The 19,972-nt window shown below is 46.9% G+C and overlaps 2 protein-coding genes across 11 annotated transcripts in view; both read left to right on the top strand.

Annotated features, from left to right (window-relative positions):
- DCUN1D2 (defective in cullin neddylation 1 domain containing 2) overlaps positions 1-17,040 on the top strand; it is a 35,848-nt gene extending 18,808 nt beyond the window's left edge. For 5 of the 10 annotated variants that reach the window (XM_055097050.2, XM_055097048.2, XM_034937069.3 and 2 more), the window contains 3 exons: positions 11,067-11,149; positions 12,793-12,889; positions 14,093-17,040. In XM_055097050.2, the coding sequence (XP_054953025.1) occupies positions 11,067-11,149; positions 12,793-12,889; positions 14,093-14,172 (260 nt within the window). In that variant the 3' untranslated portion in view covers positions 14,173-17,040. Of the gene's footprint in view, positions 1-35; positions 3,887-9,306; positions 9,459-11,066; positions 11,151-12,792; positions 12,890-14,092 lie in introns of those variants that run through there. The other 5 variants (XR_010109654.1, XR_004666035.2, XR_010109655.1 and 2 more) reach the window with 5 other exon arrangements.
- Positions 17,041-18,209: 1,169 nt separating this feature from the next.
- ADPRHL1 (ADP-ribosylhydrolase like 1) overlaps positions 18,210-19,972 on the top strand; it is a 64,015-nt gene continuing 62,252 nt past the window's right edge. The window contains exon 1 of the mRNA XM_055097045.2: positions 18,210-19,634. Within this exon, the coding sequence (XP_054953020.2) occupies positions 19,421-19,634 (214 nt within the window). The 5' untranslated portion in view covers positions 18,210-19,420. The remainder of the gene's footprint in view (positions 19,635-19,972) is intronic.

The following is a 19,972-nucleotide window of genomic DNA, read 5'->3' as shown; positions in this document are numbered from 1 at the left end:
TAAAACAATAGTTGGGCCTTACCTTTGTTTTCCAGGCACACAGCCAGGCCTCCCCTGTCGTCGTGGGTGGTCTTTGCTCTGTGTTCCCCAGCAGCCCCTGCTCATCGCCAGGGCTTCTGTTGACGTCTCTCTGCTCACAGGTTTTGAAATTCATTCTCCAGTGGATCCCCGGGAAGTGCTTTTGGGGACAGTATTCCCTGAGTCCTTGCGTGCTGGGTATAAAAAATCCTTTTTGATCCTTTGAATGTCTTAAGTGTGTCACTGCACTTTCTTCTGGCGTAGATCGTTATTGTCAAACAGAATGATGATAAGCCAATCTTCTTGGCCTTATAAGTTGCTTACTGTTTTGCCTAAATACCCAAACAAAGGCCATTTTTTCTTTTGCTTTGAAGCCCAGTAATTTTACTAAAATGTGTCTGGTGTTGTGGGTCGTCCATGGTCAGTGTTCTCATATATGCTGCTGAGTGTTTTCAGTAAGTACTTTCTAATCTTTTTTTAATTTCAGGGAAAATGTTCTTGAATTATAGTTTTAAGCATTTGTTCTGTTCCTTGTATTTGGTTTTGGTCTCTATGGAAACTCCCATTACCCATATAATTGGAGTTAGGTCCTCTGTGGAGTTGGGTCACCTGTGGAGTTGGGTCCCCTGTGGAGTTGGGTCCCCTGTGGAGTTGGGTCCCTTGTGGAGTTGGGTCCCCTGTGGAGTTGTGTCTTCTGTGGAGTTAGGTCCCCTGTGGAGTTGGGTCTTCTGTGGAGTTGGGTCCCCTGTGGAGTTGGGTCTTCTGTGGAGTTGTGTCTTCTGTGGAGTTGGGTCCCTTGTGGAGTTGGGTATTCTGTGGAGTTGGGTCCCCTGTGGAGTTGTGTCTTCTGTGGAGTTAGGTCCCCTGTGGAGTTGGGTCTTCTGTGGAGTTGGGTCCCCTGTGGAGTTGGGTCTTCTGTGGAGTTGGGTCCCCTGTGGAGTTGTGTCTTCTGTGGAGTTAGGTCCCCTGTGGAGTTGGGTCTTCTGTGGAGTTGGGTCCCCTGTGGAGTTGGGTCTTCTGTGGAGTTGTGTCTTCTGTGGAGTTGGGTCCCTTGTGGAGTTGGGTATTCTGTGGAGTTGGGTCCCCTGTGGAGTTGTGTCTTCTGTGGAGTTGGGTCCCCTGTGGAGTTGGGTCCCCTGTGGAGTTGGGTCCCCTGTGGAGTTGTGTCTTCTGTGGAGTTGGGTCCCTTGTGGAGTTGGGTCCTCTGTGGAGTTGGGTCCCCTGTGGAGTTGTGTCTTCTGTGGAGTTGGGTCCCTTGTGGAGTTGGGTCCCTTGTGGAGTTGGGTCCTCTGTGGAGTTGGGTCCCCTGTGGAGTTGTGTCTTCTGTGGAGTTGGGTCCCTTGTGGAGTTGGGTCCTCTGTGGAGTTGGGTCCCCTGTGGAATTGTGTCTTCTGTGGAGTTGGGTCCCTTGTGGAGTTGGGTCCCTTGTGGAGTTGGGTCCTCTGTGGAGTTGGGTCCCCTGTGGAGTTGTGTCTTCCATGGAGTTGGGTCCCTTGTGGAGTTGGGTCCCCTGTGGGGTTGTGTCTTCTGTGGAGTTGGGTCCCTTGTGGAGTTGGGTCTTCTGGAGTTGGGTCCCCTGTGGAGTTGAGTCCCCTGTGGAGTTGGGTCTTCTGTGGAGTTGGGTCCTCTGTAGAGTCTTCTGTGGAGTTAAGTCTTCGGCAGTGTGCGTTGCTTTCTCTCAGTCCTTTTTATCTGTACTTCATTTCTTTTTTATTTTAAAAATGATCTTCCTTTTTCACCATTTCCTCCTCTGAAGTTGTTACCCATCATGTGTCACATAATGGCAGCGATAGGTTCTGAGAAATGCATTGTTAGGCAGTCTCATCCTTGTGCGACATCACAGGGCGCATGTTTGCAAACCTGGATGGCGTAGCCTATTGCACGCCTAGCGGTATGGCACAGCCCATGGCTCCGGGGATACAAACCTGGACAGCGTGTGACTGTACTGAAGACAGTAGGCAACCGTAACACGGTGGTGAGGATTTGTGTATCCAAACACACCGAAGCATAGAAAAGGGGCAGTGAAAATGCACTTTTGCAGTCCTGTGGGACTGCTGTCACTTATGCGGACTATCATTGGCTGAGATGTTATGCCATGTGTGGCTGCCTTTGAGTTTATCTCCCTCATGTGCTTTCTAGTAAAGTCATTTCCAGAATGATTTTCCTTTGTTTCTAATTCTTGAGTGTGATTTCCTCATTACTAAGTTTTCCTAATTCTCATTTGTGGTGTTTCATGTTTTGTTTCATTTCTTAATGTCCTTTAGCCTATTTTGAAGTCAATGATCACACTTAAAAAAAAAAAGTTTTTGATTTATTTCGAGACAGGGTCTTGCTCTCTTGCCCAGGCTGGAGTGGAGTGGCGCGATCATAGCTCACTGCAGCCTCGAATTCTTGGGCTTAAGTGATCCTCCCACCTCGGCTTCCCAAAGTGCTGGGATTACAGACATGAGCCACCACACCTGGTTTAACATTTTGTTTTAGAGTTGAGGTCTCCCTCCGTTGCCCAGGTTTAAGTGCAGAGGTGTGGCCATGACCGCAGCCTCAGGCTCCTGGGTTTCAGTGATCCTCCCACCTCAGCCTCCCAGCTAACTGGGACTGTAGGCACGCAGACTGTGCCTGGTTAATTTTTAAACTTTTTTTGGAGGGACGGAGTTTTACTGTGTTGCCCGGGCTGGTCTCAAACTGCTGGTCTCACACAGTCCTCTCACCTCAGGCTCCCAAAGTGCTGGGATTACAGGCGTGAGCCACGGTTTCAGCTGAAGGTTGCACTTTTGATCTGTTCTGTTGGTGTGTTTCCCAGCATGCATTCATTTTCTAGGGGTGACTACTGTTTGTAGTATCTTTTTTCTCAGGATAGCATTGTATGGGATTTGATCTCAGGGCTGTTCTGTTGCTCATTTTTATGTGAAATTAGTTTTCCTAGTCTTTCAGAAGGAGGATGGTTCGGGGCAGCTTTTCGACTTCATGGTGCTCCCTCTTGGCTGTGTGTGTGTGTGTGTGTGTGTGTGTGTGCAGGCGTGTAGTAGACAGAAATGTCGGCTTTGCTGTCTGAGATTGTCTGGCACTGCTCCTCCCCCCTCCTCAGCTTTTCTCTCTTTTCCATCTCCATTGTCCCTTTCCCGCCCAGCCTGTTCTGCTCCCAGGCGCTTCCCTGTTGGTGGCCTCTGCCCTCAGCCACAGCCTACTTCAGGCTCGTCCTTACCTGGTCTCGGTCCTTACCTGGTCTTGGCGTGTAGGCACCTCCGAGGCCCTCCTGTTCTCACATCTGTCAGAGGCCCTGTGCCCCCCACGTCCCCGGCATGACGGCAACACACGGGTCCTGTTGCTGGCAGTGGCTCATCCCCTAGCTTACAACTTGGGTTTGTGGTGATACTTTCTCACCTAAATTTATGGTAAATGTTGCCTCTGGGTGTTTGGCTTTGCTTTCTAATTGCTGCATCTGCTTTTATGCGCAGATTCAGGGAAGGTTACACACTGTGCTGCCTCCGCCCCGCCTGTCCAGGGCCCTCCCCCGCCCCCTTTAGTGCTGCGTCCTCATAGGCCGCTTGTCTGAAGGAGAGGGTGATGGAGCGTGGCACGTCTCGCGTTTAAACCAGTCAGGAGTCCTTGGGGGTTTATTTCCCCAGGACTGTTCTTTTGTCTTTTCTTTTAACCATTTTAACTGTTTTTAAGTGTACGGTTCAGTAGCACTAAGTAGATTCACAGTGTTGTGTAAACATCACCAGTATTTATTCCCAGAACTTTCTCATCTTCCCAAACTGAAACGCTGTCCCCATCAAACACTGACTCCCCACTCCCCTCTCCCCCAGCCACTGGCAGCCCCCATTCTACTTCTGGTCTCTGGAGTTGACTCCTCTTGGGACCTCACGTAAGTGGAATCACACAGTATGTATCTTTTTGTGACCAGCTCATTCCGCTTGGTATAATGTTTTGTTGTAGTATATGTCAGAATTTCCTTCCTTTTTCAAGGTTGAATAATATTCCCTGTGTGCATAGACCACGTTTTGTTTATCCCAGTGGACACTTGGGTTGCCTTTACCATTTGGCTGTTGTGAATAACACTGCTATGAACATGGGTGTACACGTGTCTGTTTTAGACCCTGCTTTTAATTCTTTTTTTTTTTTTTTTTTTTTTTTTTAAGATGGAGCCTCGCTCTGTCGCCCAGGCTGGAGTGCAGTGGTGTGATCTTGGCTCACTGCAACCTCTGCCTCCCAGGTTCAAGCGATTCTCCTGCCTCAGCCTCCCAAGTAGCTAGGATTACAGGCATGCACCACCACGCCCGGCTAATTTTTGTATTATTAGTAGAGATGGGGTTTCTCCATGTTGGTCAGGCTGGTCTCGAACTCCTGACCTCAGGTGATCCACCCACCTTGGCCTCCCAAAGTGCTGGGATTACAGGCATGAGCCACCGCGCCCGGCCCGCTTTTAATTCTTTTGGGTATATACCCAGAAATGGAATTACTGGAATGTATGGTAATTCTGTTTAATTTCTTGAGGAACGAGGAACCACCATATTTTTTTTTACATTCCTGTCAGCAACGAAGCTGAGCATCCAACCTCTCTGCACATCCTGACAACAGTCGCTGTTTTCTGAATAGTGGCCATCCTGATGGATGTACCCAAGACTGCTCTTTATAAGCTGACATTTTACTTTGGGGACTAAAAATCTCCTTTTTTTTTTTTTTGCAGTGGTGTCACAAATTTTAATTCAAAATAGGCACTCTGAAAACAATAGGTAAAAAAATAAAAATAAAGTTCATCAAGCTGTCTTTGAATTTACAACAGACTACACCAGTGATCACAGACCAGTTTCAAAATTGCCTCTGATATGCACATTATAGCAATTACATGCAAGTATTATATTTTTTAAAATGCACATAGTAACATCATGTTTCTCAGAGGCTGTCACGTCCTCTAGATATTTCTACCTAGAGATACAGTAAACGGGCTCCTCTGCTGTGTACCACCAGCAATATTACTTGCGGTCTAAACTGGCTGGTCTTCATCACTGGTTCTGGTGCTTTAAGTTCTTTTATATTGTGTGGGGGAAAAAACGAGGTTTAACATCCAAAGGACAGGCCAGGCGTGGTGGCTCACGCCTGTAATCCCAGCACTTTGGGAGGCCGAGGCGGGCGGATCACGAGGTCAGGAGATTGAGACCATCCTGGCCAACATGGTGAAACCCCGTCTCTACTAAAAAAATATAAAAAATTAGCCGGGCGTGGTGGCGGCGCCTGTAGTCCCAGCTACTCAGGAGGCTGAGGCAGGAGAATGGCGTGAACCCAGGAGGCGGAGCTTGCAGTGAGCCGAGATCGTGCCACTGCACTCCAGCCTGGGCGACAGAGCAGGACTCTCTCAAAAAAAAAAAAAAAAAATCCAAAGGACAGTGACAGCAATGGGGATTCTTTAACAATATGCCATCCCGTCCACCTGGATTCAGCTTCCAGCCTTAACCAGCTAGAGAAAAGCCCATTTCACCACTAAACATGGCCTCCAGGAAATGTGGCCAGAGATTTACTGTACCAGCCACGGAGACTGAGCTCTTGGTCTGCAGACTTCACCCTGCCCCCTGAAAACCTACGCTGAAATTTAAGTTAGTTTCCACACTCGGGGCAGTAAATGTTTATTCTAAAGGCACTGAAGATTTATTATTTTGCCTCTGAGTGGAGAAATGACTTAGCATATCAAAAGAAGGGGAAAGTCTACACTGAAAAGTATTTTTGCATCTACAGAATGACTCTGTTTGTAAAATAACTCTTGATTTATGAGCTACATACCAGATGTCAGATTCTGTCTACTTTTAACAAATGAAAACATTTGGTTTTCTACAATAAAACTCTTTATTTTTTATCTTTGCTATTCCACTCTATTTCTTTCTAAGAGGCTAAGGCAGAATAGTCATTAAAGTTAAAGCTCATTTTAGTTTAGACGCTGATTACTCAGTAACTATCATCAGTATTCTCAAGAAACCATTACCACTCTTTTCTAGAAACTAACAAGCAGGCCGAGTGTGGTGGCTCACACCTGTAATCCCAGCACTTCTGGGTGGATCACTTGAGGTCAGGAGTTCGAGAACAGCTTGGGCAACATGGCAAATCCCCATCTCTACTAAAAATACAAAAAATTAGCTGAGTCTGGTGGCACACACCTGTAGTCCCAGCTACTCAGGAGGCTGAGGCACAAGAATCGCTTGAACCCAGGAGGCGGAGGTTGCAGTCAGCTGATATCACATCACTGCCCTCCAACCTGGGTGACAGAGCAAGACTCCATCTCAAAAAAAAAATTATCTATCTATCTATCTATCTATCTCTCTCTATATATATATACACACACATACATACATACATACAAGAATTATCTGGGTGTGGTGGTGTGCACCTGTAGTCCCTGCTACTCAGGAGGCTGAGGCAAGAGGATTACTTGAGCCTGGGAGGTGGAGGCTACAGTGAGCTGAGATTGCACCACTGCACTCCAGCCTGGGCGACAGAGCCAGACCATATTAAAAAAAAAAAAAAGCAAATAGACAAGAGAATAATGATGTGGAGGAAGACTTGAGATGAGCTCCTTCGGTGTTCTTGGGCTCTGTCACTTGGTAAGGACAGGGCCACCTGTGCTCCTGACAGGTGCTGGTTTCTGCTGTGGCTGTTCTTCATCTCATGCAGGGTTTTTGTTTGTTTGTTTGTTTGTTTGTTTGTTTACTTCTCTCTGTTTCCTCACCCCAATTTTCTCTGGCAGTAGTCACCCAAACAGGAAATGCTGCTTCTCACACTTTTCTAAAATTTGGCCATTTCAGGTCTGAGTGTAACGATCATGATTTTTCAAGGAAAGTCTGGGTCATGCTTTACTTTTGAGCAGTTTAATTCTCAGAGGTCTATCCAGCTTCCTTTCCAAAGTGAGGATTAGTCTGATCCAAATTTTAAAATAATGGCATTTACTTTTTATTGTTAAATGTTTATCAGGAAGGACACTGAAATTTCAGTGAATGATAAAACTTTTTTTCTGACTATTTTGAACTGTTACTTTAATATCTTCAGCATAATCTTAGGATAACTCAGCTTCTATTAAAGATAATCATTTATATTTATTGATACTCTGCAATGCAGGGGATACTTCCTTTAAATGTTGACATGGAAAAATGTTTGAAAGATTAGCATTTTATCTGACTGTCATATGTAGGTATTATCTTTAAGAATTTTTATCTTATAATGCCATGTTAACTTGACACATACAGAAAAGTATTATGGAGCTTTTCTAGGCCCTTGGCAAAGCCAGCAAGATCAGCATCACTGCAGAACTTGCTGGAAACACAGGCCCTGGGGCTTCAGCCAGGCCGGCTGCCTGGGTTAGTAATGACTGCGCAGCAAACACCTCAAAACGCAGTGGCTTCAAATGACAGTCGTTTTGGTAGCTCATGATCCATTGGGTCAGGAACTTGGGCAGATTCCGCTGAGCGGCCTTTCTCTTCCATCCGTGCTGCTCTCCGCCATGGCCTCCCACCTGCCTCCAGCTGCCCCACATGGGCCTCCTTGCAGCGTGGTGGCTCGGGCAGAAGCACTGGGCCTGCAGAGGCTGCCGTGTCCCCCACAGCAACGTCCAGCTGCCCCGTCCTGGAAACGCGCAGCGTCCCTTCCACTCGGTGCCACCACGTCATTCCATGGTAATTTCCGGGAGGTTATAAATTAGAGTCTAAATTAATTGCCCAGTTCAGAGTTGCAAAATTTATTTTCTTTGTGCATGAATGTTTCAAGGAAGGTCAGTATATGGGTAGAGAGTGTTTGGAAACATTTTTAAGATTCAGGACCTACCATGTTCAGCCTGCGTTTTATAAATTTCCTTAAGCATCAAAGCTTTCAGTGGCAGAACAGGCCATTGAAAGCTGCAACAGATTTATAGTTTATCCTTGAATTCCTCACTGACAACAAGGACTTGTTTACTCCTGTAGATACTTAAATGAAATGTTTGTCAGAATCATTCACTATAGGATGGGAAGCATTACTGGTTTTGTTTCTTTGCTTCATGACAATAGCTGAGAGAATATGAAATTTTATTAAAGAAAACAATAGCCTCCTCGGGAAAAGATTAGATTTTGTGAACACTTCAAATAGATTATACACTATTTTTAGAAAAGTTTTTTGAGGGCTTTTTAAAAACAGAAATAAAGCAAGAAGAGTAATTTTATGACTATAGCCCAGAAATAGAGCCGTCAGTTTACCATTTCCAAAGATTACGTGGTCTGTCTTGTGAGGAATTAAGTATAAATTGAACAGGTCGAGACAAGTGTCCAACTGTTCCTAGAAAAAGCATGGACTGCCGTGGGAACGTGGAGCCAAAAGACACAGATTTACCTTTTATTTCCTTTGTGTGTGTGTCTGTGTGTGTGTTTGTGTCTGTTTATATATGTCTGTGTGTGTCTGTGTCTCTTTGTGGGTATCTGTGTGTGTCTATGTGTATCTGTGTGTGTGAAGATTGTACTGTATTGTTTTTATGTAAGATGATGCTTTACTCTTCACTAATGGTTAACCTAATAGAGAGGATAAAGTTACTTGGCTCTGTTTTAATGTAAGAAACAACATAGTTTCATACTGGCTAGAGTCTTGAATCAGTTGGCTTTGGGAATCTTCTGTGTTTTTGTTTTTGTTTTTTTTTTTTAAAGAGGTGAGGGTCTTGCTCTGTTGCCCAGGCTGGTCTCAAACTCTTGACTTCAAGTGATCCTCCTGCCTCGGCCTCCTAAAGTGCTCTGATTACAGGTGTGAGCCACTGTGCCCGGCCAGCTTTGAGAATCTTGATGTTTGAGGAAGTGAAGTTTCATGAGAGCTAATTTTTATGTCTGCCCTAAGGTACTTTTTTGATAGAGGACACATCTTCGTTGTTTAATCCTAAGTGGAGCATCACAAGCATGAATTTTAAGTAGTAATGCCTTCTTCTAACATGTTTTCACTTAGGAGATGAGACTTTTTAGAGGTTCTGGGAAAGAAAATAGCTGCTATAAAGATGTAGCCACCAGAGTAGCTGTTGGTCTTGTTTCCACTCTCGAGTCCTGCCATTCTGAGTTGTTGTTTTTGTTGTTGTTGTTACTGTTTTGCAAATGGCTAAGTCCATTAGGACAATATTAAACATTTTTATGTAAATAAGAATAAATATTGAAAAAGCATATATTTACTTTTGATAATGTGATTGACAAACATACAAATCAGGTCCTTTGTAAGAAAAGTTTTTAGGACCAAAACTAACCCAAAGGAACTAGATTAAATGTGTGCCATAAAACTTTATTTTTTTTTCCTCCCCAGGTTCACCTCCATTTCTCAATGTGAGAGCTTTACATCATTAAGATGAGTTGAATCTAGATTTCAATTAATGTTCTTCCTAAGTGATAAGGATGTAGACTTATAAGCAGGACAAGACTAATCATCTTCTTAGCATTTTACTGCGGGTCCCATCGGTAAGGTCTAGAGAGCTGTTCCATATCTCAGTTACTTGGCACTTTCTGACTCTCTCTTTCTTTCTGATTCAGACTCCAGGGTATTCAAAACTGATAAAGTTGGTCATGAAGCCTTTGCACACGGGGAATTTAGAGGCCTTTTATTTAAAGTGGGATTTGCTACTCATACGCCTCTTTCTTATCCCATTTTAATAATGATCAACCCTGGAAATCTTGCTAGAGCTCCAACTTTAATAACTTCTGTTTAAGTGGGATTAAACCAGATTTAGAAAAAAATCTTTTGAAAAGTGTTTAGTTATGTACTTTGCATTTAAACTAACATATTACCTAACATTTATTAATCTGCTTTTCACATTAATCTTACATAAATATAACTCTTCTTTTATTGCCTAAAAGTGGTGAACACTATTCAACATGATTAAAGGAGGTCACTTTATGTATTTATTTTTTATTTTATTTATTTATTTATTTAATTTTTTTTTTTTTTTTTTTTTGAGACGGAGTTTCGCTCTTGTTGCCCAGGCTGGAGTGCAGTGGCACGATCTCGGCTCACCACAACCTCCGCCTCCCAGGTTCAAGTGATTGTCCTGCCTCAGCCTCCCCAGTAGCTGGGACTACAGGCATGAGCCACCACGCCCAGCTAATTTTGTATTTTTAGTAGAGACGGGGTTTCTCCATGTTGGTCAGGCTGCTCTCAAACTCCTGACCTCAGGTGATCCACCCGCCTCGGCCTCCCAAAGTGCTGAGATTACAGGCGTGAGCCACCACGCCCGGCCGGTCACTTTAAAAAAATAGAATTCTGAACCCCTTTATATACTTGCTGTGTCAAGCATATAAAAAGAAATCGTTATCAAGCTTCTGGTGAGCAGAGAATAAATCAGTGTTTCACAAACTATGGATTGGAGACAGCCCTGAAACTTGGCATTCATATTCTATTAGACATCTTCAGTAGCAGAGATTTATATAGAAGTCGTGAAATAATCACCACCTTCCCGTGTGGGAAAAGAGGGCGTTGGCTTTGATTGATACGCAGTGTCCTGTGTAGATGCGTCAGTGAGAACGCTTTCCCTGCTAGCTGCCAATTTGACTTGACACTTTAGGGACAAATTGGAGCCCTCATAAGGCCGCTGTAACTACTTGTGAAACATTCTGTCTTAGTTCATATAGCAACAAGGCAGGTCTATTTGGAGAACAGTGTGTCCCTTCCTTCCTAAACTGGTCCTTTGATTTGCAGTTCAACACTCAGGCCAGTGGCCTATTTTTAAAAACAAATGATACGCATTAATAGTATCCAGATCAGGACAGGTTTAAAGAACACCCAATATGTGTGAAAAGGCAAGTCTCCAAAACTGATTAATTAGGGGGGAATTGTGTGCATATCCAAATAACTTAATATACAAATCCTTTTAAAAAGAGTTTCCCCAGATTTATAAAATTAGACTACGTACAGTTCTCAGGAGCACTTCCGTAGAGATTAAGCCTCATGACTCTTGGGTGAGATTGCCACATTTTATTAAGTAAATATTGACGTGCTAAGAAGTGGTCGTTTTTTGTGCAGTAGAAAAAGAGAGTGAGATTTACTAACTGCTCTTTCTTTCTTTTTACCAGACTTAGAAATGGCTGTTGCATATTGGAAATTAGTGTTATCTGGAAGGTTTAAATTTTTAGATCTCTGGAACACATTCTTACTGGTAAGTGTCCTCCTGCATCTCGCTGTGTGCCCACTGTGGAGGGAAGTCGGTAGGTATGAGGCTGCATGTAATCATCCACCTCAGGTCTCACACGTGGAGGTTTTCAGCAGATGAACATCCCACACAAAGATCCGCAGGTCCAGACAGGTTGCCGCTTGGCTCTGTCACCTTGCCGGAGACCGCAGGGCTGAGCTGGGGCCACTCCGGGGCCTCCTCAGAACGTGGCTCCTTGGCAGTCACGGGAAGCTCCTCTCAGGCTGGGGTTCCTGGAGACTCTGCAACCCCAGCAGCCCCTGTGTTGTCTCCTCTGAGGACCTAGATGGTAATTCTGTCTTTCCACTGAGAACTCCGAATCCTCGACATGGTGCCAGCGCCACACTTCTGTAGACTGGTTTGGGCTCCGGAACTGCGGATTGTATGTGGCGGTGCCCAGCCTCTGTGTGCGTCTGTGGTCTGGAGCCATTTCTAAGTGTGTCTCACCATGCTCAGGAGGAAAAGAGGCCTTTGTGGGCCCTCTGGAGAGACACTTTGCTGGTGCGGGGCAAGGCTGCGTCATGCCAGCCCGTCTTGCTGGCAGCAGGTGCAGCTGTGGGTTGTTGGAAGTGAGTGGCCACAAGCCTGGTGGTGGCAGAGATGCCCAGACCTCTTGCTGTTCTGTCCATGAAAGTGAAAGAAGTGGTCTTCCACCGCCCAACCCACGGCCGGGCCAGGACCCGCACTGCCTCCCTTCACCTGACACCGGGTGACACAGACTTTGCCACTTAGAGTCCTGTGGCCTTGGGCACGTCACTTCCGCTTCCTCGTCTGGGAATGGCACCCAGAGAGTGTGGCAGGTGGAGGGCGGAGCTGTCTGTGGAAGGTGACGTCACTCAGTCCTGTGGGTTTGCCATGGAGAGACGTCTTTGCAGCTATGTGTTTCATTACATCATGTGCTGTATTACTTCTCTCGAAATATCCAGAGGTCAGTAATGCTGTGCCCACAGCCCCCTTACGCCTTACCTGGGGTCAAACCTAAGTCACAGATGTTTCCCAGAGAACCTCACGCTCTTGTGCATGGAGAAGGGGATGAAGGCGCTCACAGTATCATTGTAACGGCGGAATACTGGAAAAGCCAGTGACCATCTACAGGAGAACGGACTAAAAAATCAGAATATTGGTGCGATGGAGCACAGCTTTGGAGCCACGCAAACGAATGCACATTCACACACGTCAGCCCGCATACGTTTCAGACATTATGCTGAGTGGGAAAAAAACAAGTTGCAGAAAACTATGTGTAATTTGATAGCAGTTAATGTTTTAAAATGTAAGACAAGCTTATGAGCTGTTCGTGAATATATATATACATGCAGCTAATGGGCAGGTAACGAGATTAAAATGCTGCCCTTCTATGTGACAAAACAGGAGTTTATAATTGTAATATTTAAAATGTTTTGTTCTTAAATAAATCTGCTTTCTATATTTGGACATTGGTGTTGTTGTAGCACTTAACATTTATACAGAACGCTATTACTTTTAACAATTTTATTGTACTTGTTCCTAATCAAATTAATGAACATTAATTGAAGATTGCTAGGCCACTAGAATATATGAGAGTTAAGCTCTGTATTTTAAACCTGGTGGGTTTTTTTTCTCTCATATATTAGGAACATCACAAAAGATCAATTCCAAGGGACACCTGGAACCTTCTTCTGGACTTTGGAGACATGATTGCGGATGATATGTCTAACTACGATGAAGAAGGTACCGGAAGTTGTGCTTCAGATGATTGACCGAAACGCTTACACCTGAGAACGTTAACGTCTCCTGCCTCTAGAGTGGTGACCCCGTCACTGAGATGGGCATGGTCATAATACTACCCCCTTCCTTATTATTTTCTGTAAATCATACAAAAGAAAAACAGGATTTTATATTTAGTGTAAATCAAGAAGACAGTCCTCTAAGCCAAAGCATTTCAGAATTGGATGTGCAGAGTAAGAGACCCCCATGGTGGAGCCATGGAGTTAGGTATTGGGAAACCACCACTCCCAGATTCTCAGTCCCGCATGATGCCTTAGGTCAGTTCCACACTGCACTCTTCAGGCTGACTCGGAGATTCCAGCTCCCGTCTTCTTGCATAAATATATCTCCACATATTTGTCTCCCCCCGTGTTTAGGACGCTGCGTTGGAGGGCCTTTGGAGCCTGCTGTGTGCTGGGCACGCTGCCACCTTAGAGAGGGATGGTCTCTGGGTGGAAGGCCTCCCCTCTAGGCTCCCACCCACTTTGCTTCCTCCCTGCCCCCTCAGCGGGCAGTGATCTGTTCTGGGCCCTGGTGCCGTGCCTTTAACGGGTGGTTTACGTGTCTGTCTGCCTGTTTTAGCTTCTGTTTGTCTTTGTGTCCTCCACACTTTGCACCGTCCCTAGATCAGAGGCACCCAGTAAATGCTTGTCAAATGAAAGAAGGGATCACTGAATCTCATTGACAGAAGCGCGGCTTCCAGGATTGAGGCAGCAGTGCAGGAGCTCAGAGGGCACTCAGGGCTGCCGGGGTGGGGAAGGGAGCAATGGGGTGGTCCCACTTGGGAAGAGCCACAGGAGGGAGCACCCCCTGCTGGCAAGAATACCAATGACCTGAGGAACATGCCTCCTGCTCCGCGGGGGTCCATTTAGCTCCCTTCCTGAGCAGCTGGTGTGACTGCCTGGGGCACTCACCGAGCATCCGGGGCCACTGTGAGCCCACAGCCCCCTAGACATACCAGCACGCACACACCAGGGCTCCCGACCTGGCCGTGCTAGGGCGAAAGAACTGGGTAACTTGGGCTGGTTCATTCTGTGAAACACAAATGGTGTGGACCTCAAGTCATTTGGGTTCTTGAAATGTAAATGTTGGATTGATATGTGACTCAGTGCTTTGGAGATAAAAACGGTGCTCTAACGGGTTTTCTGTTTGCTTGCTTTCCTTTAGGAGCTTGGCCCGTTCTTATAGATGATTTTGTAGAATATGCACGGCCGGTAGTCACAGGTGGAAAACGCAGCCTTTTCTAGGCAGCAAGTTAAGCAGGAGTAAGATTATGAAATGATTTGTATCCTGCAAGGAGATTTCAGTCAGTTGCTGGGTGCATTGTCGCTGATTCCAGAAGTCATTCTTGACCAGCCATGAAACCAGAGGCGCCATCCCATTCTGCCGGAGGACAGCAGCGGCTGCTTTGTGGACACTGCAGGAAGTTCCTCGGGACGCGGCTGCTTTGGGATGTTTGGAGATTTGTCATCATAGCTTTTGCGTTAGGAAATTTCTGCATGATTTTTTAATATTTACAAAACACTAAGGTAGAGCCATAGCGCCGCCTGTGGGACCGCAGAGCATGCTGCGTAGCTCGCGCGTCAGGCGAACCAGCGTCCGGCAGCGTCCCGCCGAATGACGTTGCGGTGGCACTGGCAACACGGCATGTGTCCTCTGCAGGGCGCTGCGTTTTTATACACGTCAAAGCTGTTAAGAATGTGCCCTAAGGGAGAGGATCTTGTCGTAGAGTCTAATGTTTTTTAAAATTGGTGCCAGCAATTCACGATTTATATTTTTTGAAGTATCGAATATCTAGATTTACCAGCTCTATTTTTGTTTTCATTTTCTCTAGACATTCATCTGAAAATCATTTTATGGTTCTCAATCCCCATGTAGCTTTGCATAGCAACGGCACACGTGGCACGATTCCAGCAGAGTTTATCTCACACCATTTATATATCACTGGGCCTCTCTTACTTAAATATTATTTGACCTGCCTGAGAAGCTTCATAAAGTATGTTTTTTTAAATATATTTTAATTACATTTAAAAAGACATTTTTCCATGAAAAACATTTCTTTTATGAGTGATGAAATTATAGATTTTAAAATCAAGGCCAGGCATGGTGGCTCACCCCTGTAATCCCAGCACTTTGAGAGGCTGAGGCGGGTGGATCACGAGGTCAGGAGATCAAGACCATCCTGGCAAAACATGGTGAAACCCCGTCTCCACTAAAAAATAATACAAAAAAATTAGCCGGGCGTGGTGGCAGGCGTCTGTAGTCCTAGCTACTCGGGAGGCTGAGGCAGGAGAATGGCGTGAACCTGGGAGGCGGAGCTTGCAGTGAGCCGAGATCGCGCCACTGCACTCCAGCCTGGGCGACAGAGCAAGACTCTGTCTCAAAAAATAAATAAATAAAATAAAATTGGTGCCAGGAATTCACGATTTATATTTTTTGAATTACCGAATATCTAGATTTACCAGCTCTATTTTTGTTTTCATTTTCTCTAGACATTCATCTGAAAATCATTTTATGGTTCTCAATCCCCATGTAGCTTTGCATAGCAATGGCACACATGGCACAATTCCAGCAGAGTTTATCTCACACCATTTATATATCAGTGGGCCTCTCTTACTTAAATGTTATTTGACCTGCCTGAGAAGCTTCATAAAGTATGTTTTTTTAAATATATTTTAATTACATTTAAAAAGACATTTTTCCATGAAAAACATTTATTTTATGAGTGATGAATTATAGATTTTAAAATCAAGGCCGGGCGTGGTGGCTCACACCTGTAATCCCAGCATTTTGGGAGGCCGAGGCAGGTGGATCACCTGAGGTCAGGAGTTTGAGACCAGCCTGGCCAACATGGTGAAACCCTGTCTCTACTAAAAATACAAAAATTAGCTGGGCGTGGTGGCACATGCCTGTAATCCCAGCTACTCAGGAGGCTGAGGCAGGAGATTCGCTTGAACTCAGGAGACGGAGGTTACAGTGAGTCGAGATCGCGCCACTGCACTCCAGCCTGGACGACAGAGTGAGATTCTGTCTCAAAATAAGTAAATAAATACATACATACAATAAAATCGAATGAGTTGGTTCTTTCCATCCTCTTGTGGTACCCGTAGTGCCCAGCATCCAGACCTTTGTGCCCCTGTGCACATTTGGAAGCTAAAATGTACATCGTTGTCTGAAAAAACCCAACCCCAAAACCTTCATCTGATTGGTGAGCTCAAGTCTGTCCTTGCACCATGTTATCATCTGTTTCTCGTGTCTGCCTGGTTGAGGAGGACCCACGAGTGCTGCCGAGGCGTGGAGGGCTGGTATTGAGTTGTGGACATCACTGTTGACCCTACCTCACGTGCCGAGACTCTCATGTCACAGGCGTGCCTTGCTGCCCCCCTGCAGCACTGTGCAGGACGTGGACCAGCTGGAGCTGCTCCCCAGCACAGAGGAGAGTCGCCGCAGACGACCTAGCTGCGGTGTGAGAGAGCATGGCCCAGACAAGCAGCTGGGTTGGCTTCTGAGAACAGGATTTACCCTGGGCTTCAGGAACATCTGATGGCTGAGGTTCGTGTGCTTGGAGGCTGCAGGACGAACTGTCGATGCTTCTTAGCAGAGATGGTCACAGAGGGCAGCAGGGACAGGACTGGAAGGGACCTGCAGCCTGCAGACCCCGCCTGGCCCCCGCTGGCTTCTGGCTGGTCCAGTGATGGGCAAGTGACAGACCTTCCCCAGGCTCTGCTTCCAGAACTCTAATGGGAAACTGGGCCTGTCTACCTTTAGAAGTCTTCGATTCTCAGAGAGCATTTGTCTAATACAATAAAAACGCGTTAATACAAACCTCAAAAACGTGAGCGTATCTTCCAGGCTTCATGGATTCTTGACATGTAATTGTTTTGTTCAGAAAAGTTTATAGAATTCACATAATTCTGTATAAACTATGGAGATCCACAGTACTTTTTTGTTTTTGAGATTTAAAGTTCTAAGGGATTGTCAATAGATATCAAAATATTAATCATTGGACAAAGGCTTTTCCAAAAATTGTGGGTTTTTTTCTTCTGTTGTATCCATTTGAGTCCTGCATGCTGTGAAATGCTGAGAACAGAAGCATTAAATTGGTTTTTCTCGGGCGTGGTTTCCTTTCGATTCTCCTCAGCTGCAGGGATGTCTGCCTATAGGTGTCAGCATCCGCGTCCTTGTCCCAGGATGAGAGAACAGCCCCCAGCTAGCAACCAGCGGGCAAGCCCCTGCCCCCGTGTGTGGCCCGCCAGCCCTGGCCAGGTAACCAGGTCCTCAGGTACCTTCTGTCATTGCGTTGCTTTTCAGCGGTGCACCGTGCGCCTGATGGGGTGGCTCATGTGAGGAATTAGAGATCTCACAATAGGCAGGATTTACGGGAGTGTGTGGGGGCAGGAGGTCATGTGTGCCAGCACAAACTGCTGGAAACCGTCCCTTATCGGAGGCAAACGGCCAAGCACGGGGGTCTGAGGATCATGTGCTACCTGCCGATTCACGGTGCACCTGCCAGCGTTCCGGAATCAACAACGCCAGCTCCTCTCAGTGACATTGTACATGTCATTGTGTTATTTTAGCTTTAAGTGTATATCCATTTTAGACCTCAGGCTTCATGGGGCCAAGAATAAACTTTCTTCTGATCCTTGTTGGCTGTGTCCACAGTTTCAGGTACAAAGTAGGGGCTCTGCAAATATTTATTGGATAAACGAGCTAACCTTATCCCGCCCTGTTTGCTGAGGGAGCCAGCTAGTGCTCTTGGCAAAGGTTTCTGCCGCCTGCGAACTGAAGCGCTCAGCGAGCGGGCTGTGTTAATCCCCTCAGCAGCACACGCTTCGGCCCCACAGTGCAGTTGTGCCTAAAACAGGTGGGAGTTTGAACGAAGGGCCGCCCCTCCTGTCTGTCTTGTTTGGATAGGGACCCTGCGTGCATGCTGTTTTTTGTTTTGGAGTTTTGTTTGTTTGTTTGTTTGTTTCTGAGACAGAGTTTTGCTCTTGTTGCCCAGGCTGGAGTGCAATGGCGTGATCTCGGCTCACTGCAACCTCTGCCTCCTAGGTTCAAGTGATCCTCCTATCTCAGCCTCCCAAGTAGCTGGGATTACAGGTGCCCACCACCATGCCCGGCTAATTTTTGTATTTTTAGTAGAGACGGGGTTTCATCATATTGGTCAGGCTGGCCTCAAAATCCTGACCTCAGGTAATCTGCCTGCCTCGGCCTCCCAAAGTGCTGGGATGACAGGCATGAGCCACTGCGCCTGGCCTGCATGCTGGTTTTGAAGTTTGTTTCTGAATCTCAGGATCACGCTAGCTGGCATGACTGTGCTGATGGCTGCCTCCACCAGCAGACAGTGGAGGGTGAGGTGAGCTCACTGCTTGAGATCCTCCGTTTTAACAAGTGCTGGTATAACGCCAGGCGGTTAAATGCTTCCTACTGTCTCGCTGTACACTACAAGAGTTTTTATCAGACGCATTTCTTCAGTCCAGGTGTAACTCTTTGCTTCCCCTGGGTCTGATGGAAACCAGTCCCCGAGGAAGGAGACGGGAGAGACAGCCCTGCTGGGCGCCCGGCCTCTGCAGAGAACTGTCCTGGGGTGGGGTCGGGAGACGGACTGTTTTCCTAATTTATTTCAAACCAGGAACCCTGGCTGTGTGCATTCTGCCTCACCCCCCGTCTCCATATTTTTTAATATTCTTTTCATGAGCTAGCAGGGATGATGTAAATACATTGAGCTGACCGAGGGCCGGATGGGAGGTTCTAGTGAAGCCTGCGGTTTGCTGACGACTTTCCCCCTCCGTGCAGTCCAGTTATTTGGGAGCCGTTAAACACCGCATGCTGAGAAGACACCGTCATTGTTCACACAGGAGCTAGATAGACTTTGTTCCCTCTACACTGCATTTTTTAAAAGTTTTCTATCAAAAACACATTTCATAATCGAAAAGTTTTCTAAACGATAAAACCGCATGTCACAGATTAATCTCAACATTATGTTGAGTGAAGGAAGCCAGACTCCGAAGGCCACACATTGTATTTGAAATGTCCAGGAAAGGCAGAGCTGCAGAGACAGCAGATGGGTTGTTGCCCGAGGGCTGAGGGCACGCCCCGCAGCGGGCCGCAGTGACAGGCACGCCTGCACACATCTGCCCCCGCATCACCCCGCGCCACACACGGGGAAGTGTGCGCACTCCTTCCAGGGACAGCGAGAGGAGCCCCTGCTCTGTCAACGCTCTGAAGGTGCTGCGGCTGCCGGCAGAAGCTAGCAGGCTCCTCTGCTGAGGAGCTGGTGCCTGTCCAGACGCGGAAGAAAACTGACACCTCCCACGTGGGGGACAGAAAGGTCCTCTCATTGGTGCCACCTGCAGAGATAGACAAGGAGCGCCTGGCCGTCAGAGGACGCTCCTGACAGTGACACAGTGACCACTATAAAAGTCAGGCGGGCTGAGGAGGAGACAAAGGCCAGGACGCTCCGCAGCTGTGGGGTAAGAGGAGCTGCCTCCTGGGATGGAGAAATTTAAGGCTGCGATGTTGCTGGGGAGCGTCGGCGATGCTCTTGGCTACAGAAATGTCTGCAAGGAGAACAGCACTGTAGGCATGAAGATCCAGGAGGAGCTGCAACGTTCCGGGGGCCTGGACCACCTCGTACTCTCGCCAGGAGAATGGCCCGTGAGTGACAACACCATCATGCACATCGCAACCGCCGAGGCCCTCACCACAGGTAGGCTGGGCCCACCGCGCTCCGGTGTGCGGGCTGGAGGGAGCTCCGGTGTGCGCGCTGGAGGGAGCGGTGTGCGGGCTGGAGGGAGCTCCGGTGTGCGCGCTGGAGGGAGCGGTGTGCGGGCTGGAAGGAACACTGTGGCCACAGGTAGGGCCGGGCCCACCGCGCTCCGGTGTGCGGGCTGGAGGGAACACTGGCTGCTCGAGTTCTCCCAGTAATCCTCCGAGAGCTTTGAAGGCAGTGCGGTCCTTCAGCGGATGGTGTTACCTGATACCGCTGCTAAAAGTGGCAATTTAATCTGAGTGTCCCTCAAATTTGATATGCGGCAGATCATGTTT

This window comes from Pan paniscus, chromosome 14 (assembly GCF_029289425.2).
Source record: "Pan paniscus chromosome 14, NHGRI_mPanPan1-v2.0_pri, whole genome shotgun sequence".
NCBI classification, from domain to species: Eukaryota; Metazoa; Chordata; class Mammalia; order Primates; family Hominidae; genus Pan; species Pan paniscus.
Note: the sequence above shows the minus strand (reverse complement) of the source record. Positions and strands in the feature narration are given on the sequence as shown.